The 14,493-nt window shown below is 40.1% G+C and overlaps 1 protein-coding gene across 4 annotated transcripts in view; it reads left to right on the top strand.

Annotated features, from left to right (window-relative positions):
• Positions 1-4,482: 4,482 nt before the first annotated feature.
• Positions 4,483-14,493, top strand: part of LOC147880760 (defective in cullin neddylation protein) — a 122,633-nt gene continuing 112,622 nt past the window's right edge. For 2 of the 4 annotated variants that reach the window (XM_087371201.1, XM_087371200.1), the window contains exons 1-2: positions 4,485-4,740; positions 7,876-7,937. In XM_087371201.1, the coding sequence (XP_087227327.1) occupies positions 4,738-4,740; positions 7,876-7,937 (65 nt within the window). In that variant the 5' untranslated portion in view covers positions 4,485-4,737. Of the gene's footprint in view, positions 4,741-7,875; positions 7,938-14,493 lie in introns of all 4 variants that reach the window. The other 2 variants (XM_087371203.1, XM_087371202.1) reach the window with 2 other exon arrangements.

The raw sequence follows: 14,493 nt of genomic DNA, 5'->3' as shown, positions 1-14,493 counted from the left end.
AACCAAGTTATCCCTTAGCTAAGGGGCCATGAAATTGGAGCATGCAAGCCTTTGTACAAAGAAGAAGTCTGTAACATAGCATTAGTTGTAACTAATGAGATATCTATAGATCCCATTTTGCATATAGAGATGCTACTTATCAAAATACCACTAATGAAGATATCATCCCTACTAAGAGCTATTGACCACTTTCCATTCTCTGAAGATGAACTTTAAGCATCTAATTTTTGGGCAAATGTAGGAGTAGAGAGTGCAAAGGCAATGAATGTTATCTATTACATGTAGTCATCTTGGGTTCTACAATAGGTTTATGCTACAATAATTTCCTTATTCTATCAAACGATGGATTAAGCATAAAAAATACAAATTCTTTTTCTTGGTTCTCATTAATCACTACATTGCAACATAACACTCTTCCCACACATAGGTAGATTCATTAGTGCAAGTTTGGATTTAGTATAATAAAAGATCACAGTAGTTACTCTCATCTTAAGTTATGTTAAACAATTCCATAGTGTCATGGAATACCATCAACAATTAATTTACAGATTAATGAACCCCTAATTGAAAGTAATGCCTATATGGTTTACATGTTTTGATAAGATGTAGAAATAAGTCCAAAAACAAGTAAAGAAATTATATTTTCACACTCAAGATTTCAATCACTCATGATGCTCCGTCTTCAATATCCAATATCCAAGATCCAATAACTCCACAAAAAAGGAAATAAATTTGATGTCCGCACTCAAGATTTCTATCACCTCATTATGCTTTGTCTTCAATGTTCAAATATTTGTTTTGAATTGTGTTTCACATGAGGTTTTTCGCTTCCATGAAATGTTAGATTTTTTAAAGGATTTTTAAATATCTTTGGTTGGGACGTTTACTTACCTATAGGTGATCTCCAATGTGTATATTTGGATATATATCACTTAAGTAAAACTCCACAATACCATATACATCCTTATGTATTCTTAATTACAACTCATAGATTCACATCATGCATGGAATGAATCTCACAGCCACCAAATTGACTATAAGTCCTCTAGAACGTAAAGTTTGTTGGATGCATGTTATTAATGTTGAATGCATATATCTAGATGTAGACCACTTAGGGTAAAAACCATAATGCAACTTCTTTATGACTTCAGATTTTCATTACCAACCAAGGATTCATTTACTTCACATGAGGAGTCTTGGCTTCCATATAGTTTGTGGCCCTTTCGTTCAATTCTTTTTTGCTAGAAGTTGTTGCATATATTAGGGATGATCACTTACATAGAGTGCCAACCATAAGTATGCAATTTGGATCCAAGTTTGGTTAAGTGCATTGTAGTAACAATGTAATATGTATTTGTAGTGCATGGGATTTTTAAAAAATGCTACCATTCAAACCATAAATCTAAATTTTTAATCAAATAGGATGAGAAAAGGCACAAGCATTACATATGTAATTAATGTTGTATACGTCTATCAAATGCACATCACTAAAGAAAAATCCACAAAGCAACATACATGCCTCAATGCTCTTCTTATTACTCTTGAGATCCAATAGCATATAACATACGTAATTAATGTTTGATGCATCTATCAAAATGCACATCACTGAGGAAAAATCCACAATGCAACATATATGCCTAAATGCTCTTACTTGAATTTGAGAATTATGTAATTTAATGTTGGATACATCTATCAAATCCACATCACTAAAGAAAAATTCACAAAGCAACATACATGCCTCAATGCTCTTCTTTATTACTCTTGAGATCCAGTAGTATATTACATACGTAATTAATGTTGGATGCATTATCCACAATGCAACATATATGCCTAATGCTCTTCTTTGTGACTCTTGAATTTGTGTATTATGAAATTTACTTACATGATTTTTTTGTTTTAAGGCCACATATCATGCATTGTGATATATGGCCAACAAAAATGTAGATATGTATTTTCAAATGATGTTTACTGATTAATGCCAAAAAGGTGTAGATTTATGTTTGTACATGTGATTAATTGAAGCCCATAAAATGCTTTTATAAGGCCTTAATATGTCAAGCTCAGCTACAAGCTAGCAATGTTTAACCACCAAGGTACAACTATTTATGTTTTATTTAGTCTACCGCTTAACTTTTTTATTTTAATCGTCATCAACTTTATTGCTTATTCCCACTTGGGTGCTTCCCATCATACACATTGCCATCTTTCATTGTTTTGTAAAACTAGGGGAAAAGTGTCTTGTCTAATCATTATCCTACAATCCTCACTTATCAAACACATGACAAGTGATAGGAAAAGAAAGTGGTGATCTTCTTTTTGGTGAAGATTTGTTTTTAACATTCACATGGAGCAATCCATCTTTTTTTTTTAATGATGGTCATTAATAAGCTATCATATCTTTTATCATTTAGCTAACCACAAATCCTTCCCTTGATAGACCACACTACCATATGAGATCAAGGGGAAAGAGCTCCTTTTTGCTAGAAATATGCTTTTTAAAGTAAAAAGGCAATAAGGGCTTTAGGTAAAGCACTCATAATGCACTATTGACATACACAAGCATTTTGAATCTCATCTAGTTGGGCTATCCTACCCTATTCCCATTACTTAAAATAGTGTAGGGAATGATTCATCTTTGATAGTATTCTTGTATCAAAACTTATCAAGGCCCTCAGTTAAAATCTTAGTATGCACCTCTCACTTCTAAGCTACAAAAGCAACGACATAAGTTTCAACTCTCCTTGCTTTAAAATTGAATTTGGGAACATTATTGAATGGGAACAAATACTATAGAGAAAATGTGCTAGTAAGATGACATAAAGAAGATAACCTAACGCTTCCCTTTCCTTCTTTTCCCATTTTTGAACAAGGTCTCCATCTAGAGTGATTGAAGATGTGCGAAGCCTTGGAGACATGTGTCCTTGCTTAAGTTCCATCTATAGTACTAAGGTACATGGATAGGCTTATGATGGTAAATGTCACATATTACAATGTTCCATGGCAAATATTTTATATCACATTGATCTCAAGTAATGCATCCAAAGTAAGTTAACACATGCCCATTAGTGTGTGGTCAATGCTCTTGTCTTGTGTTTGATGATCTCGATGACACCATCTTTAGATAGGTTCCCATGGATACTCTTAGGCTTTATAGAAAGGGGATTGGTGGTTGGGGGGATACACCCGAGATTGGTATAGGTTGCTTAAAATAATATGGGAAGGTAACAAATGCATTCTTTATCATTGTAGACTCATAAAATAGTTGAGACTTATTACAATGAGTTATATGTAGAATAGGTTTCAAAAGCATCCAAGCAGTATATGTAGTTTGTCAGTCCTTTTGGCATGCCTTCATTCACCTATTCACAAAGGCCCACTTGATGTAATTTTGAACTCGGTGCTTCTTATCCTTGAGCAAACTAGGTGATTTTTCTCATGGAATACTTGTAATAAACAATGATGCATAAATTTAGACACAAAAGGTGGTAATTGAGTGCTAGCATCTTGGATAACATCATTTCCAAATAATTAAACAACTATAGTAAGCATAAAATGCAAAATATGAATTTAACTTACTGAACCAACACTTAAGGTAAACTACAAACCATCTCATATCGAGGAAAGTACATATCTTGTATACAATGATCTCTCATTTGTTCTCCTTACATTGGTAATTGTATATGATTGTAGGCATGCTTATAGGAGAGGAGCAAAGAGAACTAAAACTGATTCATTTAACGTAATTTAGAACAAACAACAAAAGTTTGGATGAGCAAGCATAGTTTTGGAAGGGTAAATGATATAAAATGGTTGTGATAGAGTGGATGTCGGGGTAATATTGAGAGAGAATGCTTTGGTAAAGTGTGCAAGTACATCTTCTCCTCGTTGGAAGAAATAGAATGATATATAGATTGATGAAAAAATTGCAACATGGTTCTTAAGAGTGGTAATAAGGTGGGACATGGGAAAAATGACACTCAAAGTCCATAATTTTTGTATATTGTGGATGCACAACTCATTGCTCAAATCCATGTGGGTGCATAGCTCATTGTTCAAGCACAATAGACCAATGTGTGTGCGTGTGCGTGTGCGTGTTGTGTAAAAGTGGGTTTCTACTACACTCTTCAAATCCCCATAAGGGTTTCATGTATATTCATGGCTATTGTAGTAAGATCCCTCCTCCCCCCATTTCCCACCCCCCATCCACACACTCATGCACACAAGGAAAGGGGTGCTCTTAGGGCAATGAGCTCCTCATAGGGATAGAACACCATCGCACAAGTAGGCTTTTGCTTTAACCACCCGGGGTGTCGCCGCGCTGGGCTATTGTAGCAAAAGTTGTAGGGGTTGCATGTTTTTTGAAGTTATTGTCTTCGAATAAAAGCTCAAAATGAGTTCTTCTATATGAGGTATTCTTAGACCTCTAAGATACTAACAAGATTTTTAAATGTAAGTACGTTGTATAAGAAGGAATCAAAGATTTGGGCACGCGGGTCGCGAGAGGTCACATGCGCAAAAAATAGGTGCTAGGCAAGCAGGAGATGCTATAATATCAAAGGCTGCTTCCTGCTCCCTGTCCCTCTCCCTCTCCCCCTCTCCGTTGCTTGCCATTTCCATGGTGCACCACTCGCTGCACCTTGGCTAGGGTTTCCTCATCAGCCTCCTTCTCGCCATTGCGCTTCCCGATCGCTCAACCTTGCAGTTTGCCTCCTCCTTTCAAGCTTCAAATCAGTCATTATGGTGCGCTTCCGCAGTCCGGCCTTTTTTCAGAACAAATTTTCGTTTTATGAAGCTGGAAGTATGTGAGATTGCGTTGCAAGCCCGTCAGTTTTCGATTCTTCCATGCTCAGTGGTTTATTGAGTTGAATTATCTAGCCTAGTACACTTCTTGTTAGTGGACGGTCACCAAACTCTTACCGCACTCCTCAGTTTGGAATTTTTTCTTAGTCGAAGAACTTTATAGTCCAAGCTAGGAAAAAGCGATCCATCCTTTCCTCTGAGTGAACGCTGTAGGCACAGGCGGTTATCGTGTACTGTAAAGAGTGAGCTGACCGTATATTGCATTTTTTCGGTTGATTGCTGATCCATATCAAATTTATAAGAAGTGTTCACTCTTTCAGTTCTTTATCTTCCTCTATCAATAGTTTATAAGTAGGCACTCGATACAACTGGTGCTGTCCTGGGGATCGAGACATACAAGTAGGTAGCACTCTTGCCGACGGAGGCAGAATACTGTCCAGCAACATGCGAGACTGTCTGGCTTTGGCAGCTATTGACAGACATGGGGCACTTGCAGAATGAACCAACAATGATTCGGTGCGATAGGGAAAGCTGCATTGGTATTCCACACAACGTAGTATTATTCCATGATTGCACCAAGCATATTGAGACAGACTGTCACTATACCAGGAAGCTGTTAGAGAATCGTGTGGTGTACTTTCTTCAATGTTCGACAAAGGAGAGTAGACCTTTTGACTAATGCTCTTTCCAAAGATCAGCTAGAGCATCTTCTACATCAAGTCGGTGTATACCCCCAGCCAGGCGCACAGAGGGGTTGTAGAAAATAGGGGGCAGTTGCTTGAGCCCCAGTAAGGGTGCCCCCGGGATGACTATGTGTTATTATGCCCCAGATTAGGGGCAGGCACCCAGGGAATGGTAGAGAGAATAATGTAAGTACCTAAATAGCATAAGTTATGGGGACGACTATGTCCCAACATTATGAGATCAGTTTGCCGCCTCATAGTTATGTAGCTGTGATAAGGCCGTGCTTAGGCGGTTTCTAGATCGTTCTAAGAGCCAGTTCACGTGAGGCTTTTGGTTTGCAATTTCTGCAAGGTTGATTTCAAATCAAGGCGTTCACGAATCACACAAGTGACTTTTTTGGTAATGATTGCTTTCCCTGTAAAAACCAGTTGCCTGACGGACCCCTCCTGGGCGCAAGAGAAAACCAAGTGTAATCATTACCTTGGACTGGCTGTAGCCCACAGCATTTCTGCAAATTCGTGTCTGCAAGCATAAGAAAGGCTGACACTGTTGGAAAAAACTGGCAGCTGCAGGTTAAGGCACCTTTTAATTTCTCCATGTGAACGTTCAAAAAACCAATACCTTGGTTTTTTTTTTTCCAACCACGTTTCAAATTCGATTTACAACCCATTGCCCTGCATGAACAGGCTCTAGAAGTTTTATTTGGCAGCAGACAAGGCAGCAGCTGGAATAATCAAAGGTAGGGCACAGATGAATATTGAGGGCGGTTTCTAGAAGAATCCCAGGGTAGTTTCCAGGCCGACCTCATAGTCATCTATGTAAAGATCTCCTCACCCCCTTACTGGACACTCAGTCCTCAAGCTCTCTTGATCTCTACTCAGCCCAACCTCCCTTTCACACTTTCCTACATCTTTGCAGCCTAAAATGAACGTCAGTGAGATTTAAATGCTCGTCTGGGAGAGACTAAAATGAAATCGTTTAGTCTTCACAAGCAGTTGTAGCTTGAATGAAGAGATTTTGGACTACTTTTGGATTAGCCTTCTCCTTTAGTGCTAGCCTTTGTCAGGGCGGAGTGCCGACAGAAACTCAGTACAAAGACTTTGTATACATGGATGCTCAAGTATGTGTGGGTGTGTGGATTTGTATGTGTGAGAGCATATGTTTATACTATGGTCTACACCCACTGTTGGGCGCTGATGACGTCAGTGGGGATGTCGTAGTAGCTAGTCCCTGCTATGCATGATGGGGTTTATGGTTTTCAACCTTATGAGTGGCTCATGAGATTGAAACTGCACTATGTTGTGTTTTTAGAGGGCATGTTCCTGGATTCATCTAGATATATATATCTTTCCAGCCTAACCCTACCCAGTCCCTAGCCTCTCTAACTTAACCCTCTCAAGTGGCGTGGAGCTTGATGGAGAAGGTTTAAGTGGTGGATCTACTTCAACATTGTTTTGGAGCATCCTTGCAACTTTGAGCAACATGTACAACTGTAATCTTTCCATTTATTTGTATTTGCTTTCTACTTCCAGCAAGCTTTGTTTCAAGCTTGACCTGGTCGAGCACGATAAATTGTTAGTAAGCAGATCTTGGCACACTGTGCAGTGGTATTTTGCTACAGCTTGCCATAGGCAAGAGACCACGGGTGGCAGAGATAGATCACATATATGCTTTGGAGGCATAGACTAGCCACACCTCGCCCACTCAATCCGGTAGTAGTAGATCTCTGATCCCTGATATACACAGGAACATGCATCCACATTCCAAAGGCAGACTAGTTTCCTACATCTATCTTCATTTTACACAGCCTGACCCAGCTTGATCTCTATTGTACCTACCAATGCCACACCTCACTTTGTACTTCATTGCTACAAGTGTGATCATGATATTGATAAGCACTCAGGTTCTCTCAAGCATTTTGTGCATTGGTATAATACATTCTTGGCCTTCTAAATCATTAGTAAAACCCTCTCTCTCTCTCTCTCTCTCTCTCTCTCTCTCTCTCTCTCTCTCTAATACCAATGCACACTCACACACACACACATGTAATCACATGTTTGTGCGCATGGCTGCCAAAGTGTGTGCGCTTGCCTTTCATGCATCATCGTCACATAAATACATAGGCATCATTGTTGGATAAGATAATGAGAGCCATCATGATTGTAGCCATTATTTTTTTCTGGGCTTTGACGAGCTGCAAAAGACATGGTTACACATGTTTTTTGAGATTTTGATGTGCAGGTTGCAGCGATAGCCAGTGATAGCCATGATGTTCAGATTGCAGTGATCGCCAGTGTCAATATTTCCATTTCTCGTTTCTTGGAGATCTATGAGAGCTTATAACACATGGTATTAATGCTTGAGGATCATCTTTGTGTTTGTTTACAACAGCATAAGCTGGGGAGAGGACACAGAGACAAAGTTCAACAGTTTATGTCAATATCAGGTGCCAGGTATGACTGTAACTGAACTGGCTCGCTGACCATATCATTTTGCATTGATTTCTTTCTTCGATTCAAGCTTATATTTCCTCTAAGTATTTTGCTATAGAGGCTGTGCATAGTGTTTAACTAGAATACATTGTCTTTGCTGGTACATATACTCTTTGACAGCCTGCAGAACTTTGGCTGTAGTCCACAACATTCATAATTCCAATGATCAAAGTGTTAAGTTTCATGAATGCAATATGGTCATTGTTGTGACTTTAGTACTGCACATTGCTTTCTCAATCTGCAATGGCATTTTATGGGCTGCTTCATCTGTACACTTGAAAATTTCTAGATCCAGTATACGAATTTGGAGTTTTGATTGCATTCTTTAAATACGCCTTGTTCCAGATTGCGCTTTTATCAATCCACAGAAAGGTCACATTGTGTATTAGGCGTCTTAGCATGCTTGAGATTGGATGAGGAGAATGGTTCTGATGGGATTGAAAAAACGCTAGGGATTTTTTGATTTTCTCGATGAGCAGGATTGAATGGTGCTAGATTGCTGATATTTTCCTGGTATAGGGAAAGCGTGTTTGTTTCAATTGTGAAGTTGTAGTATTTGGATTGCAGGCATCCCTTGGCATAGGGAATTGTGAGATTTTACATTTACAGTTTATATAGTGTTTGTGCGAACCCACCCCCCCCCAAATCGACTGATACGTTCCCCTAACGTATAACCTGTTCCAATATACCAAGTCTATGATCAATCACGGTGTAGGCACACAGATTATCCTCCTAGCTGATTCTCGGTGGTAGCAAGCTCTCAGAATACAATCGTACGTGAAAGCTCCTGCTTGCAAAATCCACCAAGCCCCAATTCCCTAGATGGATCTAGTTGCAACTGTTTCAGCTTGCATGCCCTTTAATGGCTCCACCATCAAGTTCTTTATGTTTGTTTTGGGTTGGGGACTCATGTGAGCTACTTTAGAATAAACCACTGAAACTAACTTACTAGTCTCAGACCATGAAATAGAGAATGAAACTTGACTTTGTGCATGAAAAACTCATAGGGCCTCAGATCTGTGCAATCGTAAGCTGAAAAAGCATCAGCTAAAGCAATTGTTGGGAAAGCAGAAATTGATCAATTCACAACGGATATGCATGATGGTGAATTGGAATTTTTAAAGAATATGATAAAATATAAGTGACTAGAAGGAAGAGTGGCAACCATACTTCATTGTCCTTCATTCAAGTGAAAAAGGTTGAAGCTAAGGGGAGCTTGGACCTTTCCTTTGGATCAGTGCAATAGAGAGGAGTCGTGTTAGAGACACCTGGTGAGAGCTTAGATGCTCAATATGTAAGGCTCCCATATGAGGAGAAGCCAGTGAACAATAGGGTTGATCAGGTGGTCGTCCATCCATCCATGGCTGAACACACGGACATCTTGTATGCCATGCAATGCTTGGCATTGCCAAGTGTCGGGGACCTATGTATGGCCTGGGATCTGCATGATCCAGGTTGGCTGCATGTCAGCCAATAATTGGCTGACATTTCAGCTAAACAAACTGGTTTTGTGGCAAAACTGCCACATGACAGAACTACAATGTGGCATTTCTGCTCGCTGACAGGTCAGCTGATAATGTCAGTATGTAGTTAGCGCCTTCCATAGGGCTGGTTGGTGGAAAGCTTGTAGGTTGGCTCTGTTTGTTGCCTATAAAAGGAAAGGGTTGCACCCTCCTCTGTATATCAAATCATCATTTAAGCTTCTTAGTCCACTCATCCCTCGGAGAAGAGGGGCTACTGACCTTCAATAAAAGAGGGTGGCTATTTGAGAGTTTGCTGTAGCTGTCAATGATTCAAGGCAGCATCTAAATGGGATCTCCTTCTACAGTAGTGCATGTGTGCATTCTGAATCTCTCACATGGTATCAGAGCCACGCTGGCTCACTAGAGAAGAGTGGGAGATCAATATCAGCCATGACTTGTAGAAGCACCATTGCAAGCCACTTCACTTGCTGTCCAAGCAGATGACCTACATCAAGGTGGGCAGCAAACCTACAGCTTCTCCACCAAACTTGTGCAATCATCTTGTATGAAAAGAGGTAATTTGAGGCTGCTTTTTTGTGCAGAGCGGATATTTCTCAGTTCAGCTCTTTTATTTTCAGCAAGAACGAGAGCCTGAGAAGGTAAACTTGATGGACCAACTGCACTTTATGGTAGGTTAGGGTCAAGAGCCTCTTGATATAAATGAGATTCTGGAAGCTGACAGATGGGAGCTATGTAAGCAATGGAGTAACGTACCAGAGCTACACTTCTGGATCCAGGAGTCATTGAGATTTGGGAAGAGAAGTATGCATATGCATATGCAGTACTTATCTAGACAAGCAAGGATACCATAATCCTTGGAGTGCAGTGCTTATGAAGCATGGATCATTCTTAAGGACTCCTATGACATAGTGCAACAAGGATAGTTGGTACCTATCGGTTACCAGCTTGATTCCAAAGGCCAATATTGACAAAGCTTGTTCTTAGCAAGCACCACAAATAACAAAGCTTTGTCATAGCATTGACTGCATGTCAAAGAAGCAGCCCATTTGAGGAGTTTAGGACCATGAAACGTGAGGAATAGGTGCGAAGAATATGTACGATGGCAGCGCATCTGATAAAGCAACAACATTGTTGTGGACGAGCTCTTCATCCCCCATTTAGCAAAGATGTCAGCTTATGTGATATTTGAGCGAAATTGGGGATCACCAGGCACATGATGGCAATTGACAAACATTTGATACAGCTCTTTCAGAACGGTGGATCTATGGGCCACTGTCATAGTGGGTGGCTACTCCAAGTGTGTGGTGAAAGGAATAGTAACATCTTGTTCAAAACTTGACAAACATTTGATACAGCTCTCTCAGAATGGTTGATCTAAGGGCCACCATTGAAGTGGGGGACTACTCCAAGTGTGTGGTGAAATGAATAGGCAATCTTTCGTTAGGCATTTGAAGTTTTATGGCTCATCATTACCTCATGAAACAGCCACGGCGGGCACCTCGAACAAAGAAGGATTGGTACATGAGCACTTAGGAGGAGTGGTGCATCAGTTGATGACTCTTAGTCTAGTTTGGTACTCTCACTGAATCTAGGAGACTTTAGAGTGACGATGACTGGGCTAACTTGTTAGAGTATACCTTTATGATGATTAGGAACGGAAGACATTTGACAATCCGAACGAAATCCACAGTGGGAGGAGGCCATGAATATTGAGATGGACAAGATTTGGGACCTTGTGGCTAGGCTTGCAAGGTGGAAAGTCATGAATACAAAGTGGGTCTTTAAAATGAAGGGTAAGTCTGGATTCTAATTGTTCAGTGCACAAATACAAGGCTGATTGGTAGCCACAGGTTATGCTCAGGCTGATCTTACTATCAGGAAATATTTGCTCTGACTGTAAGGATGACAACCATTAGAATGGTTCTTGCACTTGCTACACGTCACAAATGGTATATACTTTAGATGGTCATGAAGTCATTTTTGCCTTAATGGAGACCTAGAGGAGCTGTATGTGGAACAACCTTGAGGGTTTTAGGTTCCAGGTTACAAGTTGTGCAAAGTTTGGAAGGCACTATGGGCTGAAACAGGCCTCGAGGGCTTGGTACACACACATTTATGACTGCTTTAAATGTATTGGTTTGTCACATGTCCTTCAGATGGCAACTTCTATCTCTTTTGGGAGGAAGGTAAAAGAGCTATGCCCATTCTTTGTGGCAATGATCTAACTTCTTCCATCACCCTTCATTTGAGGAAATTGACCTTGGATTATTGCAATACTATCTCAGCATTGAGGTGCATGAGGATGATAAAGGCAGCTTCATTTCACAGCAGAAGTACTCAAGGTAGACTTTTGGTCCTTACTGGATGGACCAATGCAGACCAGTTGCCAATCCTGTGGAGGTAATACAAGGTGTCCAAGGAGGACAGATCCCCACTGGTGGACATCACAGCGCTGATTGGCAGCCTTCATCTACACCTCCAATATAAGATCCAGTATGAACCTTGAAACTGGGTTATTGAGTCAATTCTCTACTATTACTAGGGAGAACCTTTGGCAGGCTGCAGTACTAGTATTGAATCACATTAGAGTAGTCAGGGGCACGACATTGGATATAGTGTAGGAGCCACTCTCAGAGGCAAATGTGAGTCAATACAAGCACAGACAAGTAACATTAGGATATTGTTTCATGTTTGTACGTAGTTTGGTTTCTTGGCTTAGCAAAAATTACACCATTTCAAAGGGAAGTGGATTATTGGGCTGCTTGCATTGTGGCCTGCAAAGTAGTGTGGTTGAATTTAATCTTGGACGACATGGATTCTTGTCAATGTGAGTCTACCATCTTGAATTGTGACAACCGGAGCTGCATTGCATTTGCAAAGAATCCAATATTCCTTGCTCAGACAAATCACATGGAGGTTAAGTATCACTTTGTTCAAGAAAAACTCCTCAACACAGGTATCAATCTTATCCAACCAAGGAGAATGCATGCATTAGACATCTTCAAGAAGGTGCATAATTGTGAGCATGACTATTGGAATTTGGTATTAAAAATATATTCATAGTCTAGAGTTTGGACACTGAGGATGGTTGCTACAGTACAATGCTCAATCTTTTGGACATGTGGTCAAGTTTTAGATGCTTAACATATAAGCCCTCCATAGGAGGAGAACCCAACAAGCAAATGGTTAGATTAGGTGGTCATTGTAACATCATCACAAATAGGGCTCATCAAAGATTCTTCCACCCAGCCATGATTCCAGAGTGCTCCCCTCTTTCTGTGTATGTGAACTCTCCGAGTTCCCTCCTTTTTCTTCCTTTTCTTGAGCCTCCCTCTAGAATCTCCCCATTACCCAGTGCTTGCCACTTGGAGCCCGATTGAGTGCCACATGTCTATAAAGAACCTTAGAACCTTAGTGCCCTTTAGACCTTAATATTGCACTCCATATTGATGCAAGCAGTGTCGAGCTCCCTAGTTTCCCGCTTCACCGTAACCACACTAGATAATACCGGGATTATGGCTGACGTAACATTCCCTTCCCCTTAAGAATGGTTTACGTTCTCGAAAACAAAATTGGGAAACCTCCTCTAGATATTGCTTACCCTTTCCCATGTTGAACTCTCTTCAGGTCTATCTTTCCACTTAACCAGACATTCTTGCCATATTGTGTGTCGTGTTCTTTTTTCTTGTCTATCTAAAATTCTTTCTGGTTCATGTGGTAAAGATGCGGGTTCAATGAGTTCAACTAGGATTTCATTTCTAATGAGATTATCATCATCTCCTAATTTTCTTTTAAAACTAATAACATGAAAAACTGGATGTACTCTACATCCCTTTGGTAAGGCTAATTTGTAAGCAAGTTCTCCAATTCTCTTTAGTACCTAGGAAACAACTTCGGACATTTACCTGTCTTTAGAGATTCTGAAGATTCAGGTACCTTAAGGTCTCATTTACTTCAAACTCCAATTGTATGGTGGGGGTTTGCATAACTTCGTGCTCTATCTTGAGCTCTTCTCAATATCTTAGCTAACTTAAGCGTTTGATTCATATCCTCAAGAAAGTCTTTGGCCGCTTGAATCTTCTCTTTTTCGAGTCCCACTATCATTGGGGCTCTTGGTTGAAATCCATACATCATCATGAATGGACTAAAACCTGTAGCTGAATGTTTGGCACTGTTATATGCAAATTCTAATATGGGCAGATACTGTTCCCAATTAGTTTGCCGTTTACTTACATATGCTCGAAGCATATCCTCAATGATATGATGGATCCTTTCAGTTTGACCATCACTCTATGGATGATCCACGGTGCTCATATTCAATGAAGTTTCTAACCTCTTGAACACAGTCCTCCAAAAATGGTTGATAAAATTTGCTATCCCGGTCACTAACAATACCGGCTGGTAGCCCATACAGTCTATAGATATGCTCCACAAATAGCCTAGCTAATTCTGGAGTTTTAACATCTTCACTGACAGGAATAAAATGAGCCATCTTGGCCAACCGATCCACAATTACTCACACAGAGTTGTGTCCCCTCTGTGTCCTAGGTAACCCCACAATGAAATCCATGGAGATGCTTTCCCATTTGCCAGATGGAATCTCCAATGGGTGTAAGAGACCTCCTACCTTAAGGCGTTCAACCTTATTGACCTGACATTTTTGGCACTTCAATACATTACCTATTCCAGGCTAAAAGAATTGTCTTTTCAGAAGCACATATGTCTTCTGAATTTCCGGGTGTCAAGCACTCGGACTATCATGACATTCAAAAAGAATTTGGCGCCTAATGTCATTATCATCCGGGACACATACTCTATCCTCGTAGAGCAGGTAGCCATCTTTAATATTATATTCTTCCCACTTGAGTCCTTTATCACCAACCTGTGGTGTGTCGCCATTTCCATGCGACTTCTCAGTGAAAGCCTCTCGATTACTTTGATCCCTATTTTTAATTGCTTTCCATATTTCAGAGAAGTGAGGATCAAACTCACATTTTTCCTTCAAGGACTCTAGGAAATCATTGTGAAATTGA

The sequence above is a fragment of the Dipteris shenzhenensis genome, chromosome 32, assembly GCF_047967505.1.
Source record: "Dipteris shenzhenensis isolate YYH24624 ecotype China chromosome 32, Dip_SZ_1.0, whole genome shotgun sequence".
In the NCBI taxonomy this organism is placed as follows: Eukaryota; Viridiplantae; Streptophyta; class Polypodiopsida; order Gleicheniales; family Dipteridaceae; genus Dipteris; species Dipteris shenzhenensis.
This window is presented reverse-complemented; position numbering and strand designations above follow the sequence as displayed.